A 7,849-nucleotide genomic window follows, 5' to 3' on the forward strand; every position below is an offset into this window, starting at 1 on the left:
AGCTAAGGAGAGACACGATAATAGTAGTGATATTTTTCCAAGAGTAAAAATGTCTACTAGACTAGCCTGGAACAGGCTACCCAGTCTAGTAATGAAATCAGGTATGAAAGAGACTTACAGGAAGAAACATGAATTTTCAGGTCATATCAAGTCCAAACTTGGTCATCGTTTACAGTGGAGATCAGGGCCTAAATTCCAGGCATTGTTCCTGGTCAATTAAATTCAATATGCATTTTACAACACTGAATTATTAAGCCAATTTTTAGTTTTATTTGAAATGCCGTATAAAAATAACTTCTTCCGTTCTATTTAATTTACATGTCTAATGAATTGACCGTTCAGATTCCAAGCTGCATACATGCAACCAAACCGTAAATTTATATACAATAAAAACAAATCATTTTTGCAGTGGTAAACTTAACCCATACAAGCCCACAGGACACTTAAAAAAAACACACAACCCTCCCATCCCCATCAAAAATGGTCTAGACAGTAAATACATATTCAGTACAACATGCATTTAACGGAAGAGCTCATGTCATATTTACAGTCTGGAATTTTACTTTAATTACATCATATAATTTTGGCTGTAAACAGAGTGAACTGAACAAACTAAAGTCTGACAAGATCTTATTAATATCTGTGGGTCTTTACGGGACCAAATAATTATTGTGGAATGAACAAAGTCTGTTGGAAGGTAGTTGCCCATAAATAAATAAATAAATAAACCCACAAGTCAAAACTTTTATATATCTGCCCTTTTTTAAAAAAACTGAAACTTCACTCAAAATAAATTAACAGGTAAACATGACAGCACAGAGACCGCTGTAACCAGTACTTCAAAAAAATATTTACATTTTATATATATATTTATATATAATTTATACATATGTGCACATATACAAATTAGAGTTCATTCATTGCATTGGTTGTGCATTGATGATGACGTGCCTTGGCTTCGTGTTGAGTGTATTGGACAAGTTGACTGCACAAGAGTTGAGGTCAATTGCTTTGAGATTAGTGGTGATGATCCTGTGACATGGTTCGTCTTTGTCTACAGTATTTTATTGAAAGATATGGAAGTTATTAACGGTGGTGGCTTAATCAGACCAGTCTGTTTGCGTGTCCTTGAGGATTGTGCGAAGAGAAGTTACACAAAAGCAGCAGAAGTTCAAGTATTATTTCTTTTAAGTTAGTGGATCCAGTGGTCATAAAAGGCACTCAAAGAGGAAGAGTCAGGCTTGTCGTAATGCACGATTCAAGTTTATTATGACAACTGGAATGGAGGTGGATAGGGTCATGTTTTTCCTTCACCCACTCCATTAAATCACAAGGCCATGAAATCTGGCAAATCCGACCAGGCAAGTATTTGGTTCCTCCAAAGGCAGACAAAGATATAAGAACATCAATTCATTGGTTTCACAAATTCTAATTTGCTTGAGTAATCTCAGCTGACTCTTGGCTCAGGCTATGCAATCTTAGTCCAATGGCATCTTGTGAAACACTGTTCTGCATCCAGGGGTGGTTAATAATGTCTTCAAACGATGGTCGATCAGAGGGCCTCAATGATAAACAAGACTTGATGAGATGTTGACATTCTGAAACCGAAAAAGAATCTGAATTAGCAGATGGTTCCAATTATTCTTTGCACATTTCCCAAATTTTTTTTTAAATATAAAAGCAGAATTGAGTACGTTACGACGAATATTTCAACATCCCCCATCGTAACGAACATCCACCTGCTTAAACCCGATCCAAACTTACCGGGAGAAACCCTCCGCCTGAATAAGAACTGCCCACGAATTATCTCCTCGTCCTGCTCGAATGGAATGTCTCCACACACCATATCGTACAAAAGTACGCCGAGGGACCAAACGGTCGCAGATCTGCCGTGGTATCTGTGGTAGCGGATCCACTCGGGTGGGCTGTACACTCTGGTACCTGCGAATCATTAATAAAAAAAGAGATAAAACAATTGTTTGCCGGCCATCTAACCCCTTTCCTAGCACAAGGTCGTGAAATTCATGGTTGCGCAGCGGCACACATTTATGGATGAACCCCCTTGCAATAAATTAAACGAGAGGCTTGTGTGCAAAAAAAATGTGTTCATCCAGGAATCTGATGCATGGGGTGGGGGGAATGCACCATCATTTGCACTGTGTGTGCATGCATAATTCTCCTCCCAGGTTTAGAAAAAAAGGCTCGAAAGTTTGCAGGTTCCCTGTAAAAAGGAATACGCCCTTAAAGCTCAATCAGAATCATCTCTGGAGCATGCAAGAATTGCGGTTCACCCGTGCTTCCTCTGTTGGGTGAACCGGCAAGTGAGCGACTCGTTTTGCCATGTGACTTTTTGTTTACAAACTTTCAGTTGTAAAATGCACAAGTTCCCGCCGACTGGTGGCGCCCAACATCAGGGATTTACACTAACGGTTTTTTTTGCACGCAAGTCGCTCGTTTAAAACTGCAGCCAGGCTGCGTGGTTCCCCCCCCCCCTCCCTCCTGGCATCCACGGAGCCGCCGCCACCCGGGGAACCTGTCCGCACCGGCGCAGCCTCCTCAACGCGCGCATCGCCGCAGCAAGGGATGGCTCCCACCCAGCACAGGGATCCAAGTCCGGGGGGGGGGGGGGCATTTGCCCGACCCTTTTGTGGTCTAAATAGATGGGTTCCCAGTAACGCCCGAGAAATGAGTCTCTTTCCCCCACCCCAGAGGACACTGGCTGGCTTCTCGCGTTTAAAATTAAGTAACGATCGGCCACTTGACACGGGAGGGGGTGGAAAAGGGACTTCAATGCAACCCCCTTCCCCCAAAACAACACCTTCCCTTGGCTAGATGTTGAGTAGGAAAAAAACGAACTAGACGCGGGACATTTGCCAACGCTCTTTCTTCCAGGATGGGTCCTCGTGTCCAAAACATTTGGTTACGCAGCAGATAAATAAATAAGCGAGCTCCATCCAAAAACAAAAGGGTGGCCCGCTGCCAAGCTGCAGTCTTGCTCAAGGGCAAGCCGCGCCGTCTAGTGGTTCCAGCCCCGGCGCAGGTCGATCTGTGCTTCCTTCCCTGGAACCCCCCCACTCCCCACTTCTCCGACCGGTTGAGGAGGGCTCGTCCCCACCCCCGCTGGCTCATTTTCCTTCTCCCTCCCAGCAGACGACCCCCCCCCCACCACCACCACCACCACCGTCCCCCCGAGGCGCGTCCACCCCAGCACTGCTCACAGGAACCGTGTAACAATATTTATCCGCAACACGACTTGGCGCTGACAATGTATCGTTTTGTCCGCGTGCCCGTATCCTCCAGATGGGTTCAACTTGCTCCAATTCCTACTTTCCCTCCCCCCGGCGACATCTGGACCTCGCAGAGGTTTTTCATTTTTAAATACTCAGCAGAATTTTTTTTAATTATATAAATGGTTCGGGTCTCATGATTCACCGCAGTGTTGCAACTGGCAGCGGCTTTATTGTGTTTTTGTTTGAACTCGGCTCCTTCTTTTTCCCAATCACCGTGCAGTTCTTTCTTACGCTGCATCCCTCGTGATTCGCATTACCTCAAGAGCCCCCGAGCTCTGACCGCCCTCTCCCGTGATGCGGCAACAATTCCGAGCATGGGAACGCCTCCCGAAGAGAAGCGGCTCCCCCTCCCCTCCCCGGCCGCATCACCGGCCAAATAAGGAAACAAACCCCATCGAACAATAACAAAACGCTCCGGGACTGAACCGTCGGGTAACCACCTGAACCATCCCATCCCTACAATGGGAGTTTTCTGTCCCATCCAAGCCCCCCACCCAAGGTCACACCCACCCACACGAGGGGCTTTCGAAGAATTGGCTGGAAAGCTGAGTGACTCACCATCAAAGTCCGTGTAGACCGTATCCTTCAGCAGAGCCCCCGATCCGAAATCGATGAGCTTGAGCTCCCCCGTCCTCATATCGATCAGGATGTTCTCGTCCTTGATGTCTCGGTGGACCACCCCGCAGTTGTGGCAGTGGCGCACCGCCTCGAGGATCTGGCGGAAAAAGTTTTTGGCCAAGTCTTCCGGCAAGGCCCCCTTCTCGGTGATAAAATCAAACAGGTCCTTGACGTGCTCGGGTCTCTCCATGACGATGATGAAGCTGTCGGGTCTCTCGAACCAGTCCAGCATTTTGATCACACCCCGGCATCCGGCGCCCACCCGCTTCAGTAGCGCAATCTCCATGGGAACCCTCGCTCCATTAGACTGCACCAACAAGCAAGATACAAACGGGGTTTGAGCCGCCGACTCCAAATGGAAAAGCAATTCTTCTAAGACATAAAACCATGCAGGCAACTTAAGCGCATCTCCACTACATGCAAGCAAAAAAGCTACATCTTTGATAGAGGGGTCTCCCCAATTTAGTTACAAGCAAATTACACATCTCAATGCAAAAAGCAGTTCCCACCTTATAAAGGTGATTCTTGACGCCCCCCCCCCCCAAACAAGCAAAATTATAAACATCTCGACTAAATGCAATTTTTGTTTTGAAAAGCAGTTCCTTGTTTTATATAAAGGTATCGCCGCCAATACACACGCAAAATGCTTGACTTACCAATTCTGCCCATTCTGACACTCGATCTCTGGCAACATGTTTAATAGCGACCTGCAAAATACCAAACAAGAAAATGCTCCATTCAGTCAGCGCGGGTCCAAATGAAAGTTTTAAGAGCCTTAAAATCACCGAACGGGGAGATCTGCCCCCCCCCCCCCCCACCGAGGGGAGTAAAAAAAATGAATTACCTGTACTCCGTCTGCGACTCGAACCCCCGAATAAACGGTTCCAAAGCCACCGCTCCCGAGGACAGACCCAACTTGATAAATCTTTTCGAAGGGCTCCCGCTCTTTCACTGTAACAGAAAAAGAAGGATGGGGGGGGGGGCGGAGAGAGGAGGGAAAATTAGTCGGGTCTCCATTCTCACAAGGTCTTTTGTTGTCTCCGATCTCCCACATGGTTAACGACAACACCGTCATGGCATAAACCCCCTTCCCGACTGGAGCAGGGAGACTCCGTGAACGTGCGAGAAATGCCTCACTAGGTACCTTGTTGCAACTGGATTTTCGCCGGCATATCCACACTTGATGTCGAGTACATATGAGCAAGAGATTCGATTTTTGAAAGTAGCATCCCTCGATGGAAGACGTCGAATGAAGACTGGAGGGGTTCCACCAAAATACAAGCCCGCTGTGATCAAGACACCACGTTGTAACAAACACAGTTGCGATCGCACCGTTCGGTGTTCAATGCTTCCCCAATGTCCCGGGAATGAAATGCAGCAGAATTATCAAATTCCTTTTAAAGCTCAAACAAAAAAAAAATCCGCTTTGAAGTCGGAGAGAAGGAAAAAAATGAACAGGAGCAGATCCGTATCACGCCGAATCCCTTCGCTTCCTTGCTGCGCTCTGCTACTAGCAACGACTATATACAGATTGTAAAAACACACAAGCGAACCACACACCATCCAAACTCCCTGCAGTCACGCCTATTTCAAGGACGTCAGAGGAAATAGGCGGGGGAAACGACTCTGCCAATCACAAGGAGGGGAAAAATAGAGAATGAAATTGACTAGACTCGACGTGGCGGGAATGAGTACGCGCCAAAACAAAAATGCCTCCTGGAGGTCTGCGCACAAATGGCTTTGAGCCACTCGGGCTGTCGACGGACAAATATTTTTAAAGGGGAGCGGGCGGCGTGGTTCCTTCCCTGGGGAACCCACGCCTGTGCAATTTTACGTGCGATGGAGGAAGGCAAGCAAATCGCCTGCTTGAAGCTGCACAGACAGGCGTTCGAAGTATGCCAGATATTTAGGAAAAGCCATCTTTGTTCTGGCTGTGCAAGGGATTTGATAGTTCAGTGATGCCATGAAAACTATTTGGTGCCACAATGCAGGCCCATTGTAAGTCATAAGTGGTAAGGTGATACTTGAATGAAGAGTAATTTATAGAAAAGGCACATCGTTATGCCCCCGTATTTTGGTAGAGACTATCAAAAACAATCGATGGGCACTGATTTATAGTCAACGATTGTTTTAAACACAAGCCAGTGACGTGGAAATCGACCTATGTTCAAAATACTTCAGTGATGTAAAATCTTTGCATAAAATAGCATTAAATAATTTGATACGTACAAGTACAGAAACAACTTGCATTTTCTGCTAACAATGCAAGGTGCATCGAGTATTCCAAAATAATGATACAAGGCATTTTTTGCGCGAAGAATCTGTATCAATTGAGAAATGCTATCATTAATGGGTGTGCACATTAAGTCTGCAAGTTCCCGCCGAATCCTCCCCTGTAACCATTCACACACACACACACACATGATCAGTAATGAGGCCAAATTAAAAGATTTTCTCAAATGTTTCCCCGCCAAATTGAAGGCTTAATTGTGGATTTTTGGGCTGCGCGGCGAGATGTGTCGCCTCTGGGAAAACCAGGGAGCGCTGGAAATCTGCTTTGAATAGCGCTGGTGAGAAAGATGCCGCATTCTTGGCATACTTTCGATCTGGGTGGCCGCCGCCTTTCAGCATGTGGGAATGAATCACAAAAAAAAAGCTGCCTCTTCCACCCCCCACCCCGATCAGGTGCAAGTCGGAGCAGGAGAAGCTTGTTCCAGAGCCGGGGATAGTCGATGGAGGTCAAGCAGTTCTGCAACGCATCAGAGCTCAGGAATGTCCTTTCAGTGATTATTTTATTCTCTCCGCGGGGCTGGGAGATGGGTGGACTCAGATGACTACAACTTGAGACATCAGACTCAAATCCTGATGGGTGGAGTTTGATGTGTGCGAATCAAAGCCTATAATTGAAGTGTTGTAGGGAGTGTCTTTATAACTGAAAATTTGTTGAACTGAGTTGTGCTTGTTGCTTCCATTTTCCTTTCTCTTCCAATCTACTCTTATCTCTCCCTCCCTCTCCTCCTCTCTCTGGCATAGGATCATTTAAACTGCAGAACCTGGGTAGCCCTCCTGGGACCCGGGTGTGATTATTGGGGCTTTTAAATTGCAGGGGGATCGACTCATCAAATTGCCAACCCGGTGATTTAAGGGAGATCCTGCGCTCCCCCATGACGCGGTAGCGGAAACTAATGGTAGTCAGTTTTCCCAGGCCTCCCCCCCCCCTCACGTTAGTCACGACCCACCGTCAATCACCCCCCCCCGCAGTCAGTCACCATTCCCTGTCAGTCGCCATCCCCGCCAGTCACCCCCAATTAGACACCACCCACCATACAGCATCCCCACAGTCAGACGCCCCCTCGCCTGTTAGTCACGACCCACTGTCAATCACCACCATCCCCCCGCAGTCAGCCACCCCGCCAGTCACCCCCCCGTTAGACACCACCCACCATACACCACCCCCACAGTCAGTCGCCCCCTCCCATTAGTCACAACCCACCGTCAATCACCACCCCCTCAGTCAGTCACCATCCTCTGTCAGTTGCCACCCCCGCCAATCACCCCCCTGTTAGACACCACCCCCACAGTCAGTCGCCCCCTCCCCTGTTAATCACGACCCACTGTCAATCACTACCCCCTCCAGTCAGTTACCATCCCCTGTCAGTCGTCACCCCTGCCAGTTACCCCCGTTAGACACCACCCCCACAGACAGTCACCCTCCCCCAGTCAGTCAATACCGCCACTGTCAATTGACACCCACCCTGTCAATTGTGCACACCACCCTCCCCAGCAATGTCCCACTGCTGTGAAACAGAGTGGCGTTCGCAGCAGCGGCCACCAGAGTAACCTGGTGGACGCGACCTAGGTTAAGTTTAACTGATAGAATTAGTACCATGCTGACCGGGTTGGACCTTTTCGAACTGGCCGCTAACCGGGCAAATTACTTG

General features: G+C 47.7%; 1 protein-coding gene across 2 annotated transcripts; it reads right to left on the reverse strand.

Annotated features, from left to right (window-relative positions):
• Window positions 1-247: 247 nt before the first annotated feature.
• LOC138765080 (serine/threonine-protein kinase pim-1-like) lies at window positions 248-5,481 on the reverse strand. 2 transcript variants are annotated; one of them, XM_069941773.1, is made up of 6 exons: window positions 5,053-5,446; window positions 4,753-4,859; window positions 4,565-4,615; window positions 3,849-4,215; window positions 1,765-1,941; window positions 248-1,598 (listed from the first exon to the last, which is right to left on the reverse strand). In XM_069941773.1, the coding sequence occupies exons 1-6, from the start codon at window positions 5,135-5,137 to the stop codon at window positions 1,429-1,431; spliced, it is 957 nt and encodes a 318-aa protein (XP_069797874.1). In that variant the 5' UTR covers window positions 5,138-5,446; the 3' UTR covers window positions 248-1,428. The 2 variants fall into 2 exon arrangements, 1 of the variants encoding a protein (XP_069797874.1); XR_011358465.1 differs by lacking the exon at window positions 248-1,598 and having other exon boundaries at window positions 1,856-1,941; window positions 3,433-4,215; window positions 5,053-5,481.
• Window positions 5,482-7,849: the final 2,368 nt, after the last annotated feature.

Source organism: Narcine bancroftii, chromosome 5 (assembly GCF_036971445.1).
Source record: "Narcine bancroftii isolate sNarBan1 chromosome 5, sNarBan1.hap1, whole genome shotgun sequence".
Lineage (NCBI taxonomy): Eukaryota > Metazoa > Chordata > Chondrichthyes > Torpediniformes > Narcinidae > Narcine > Narcine bancroftii.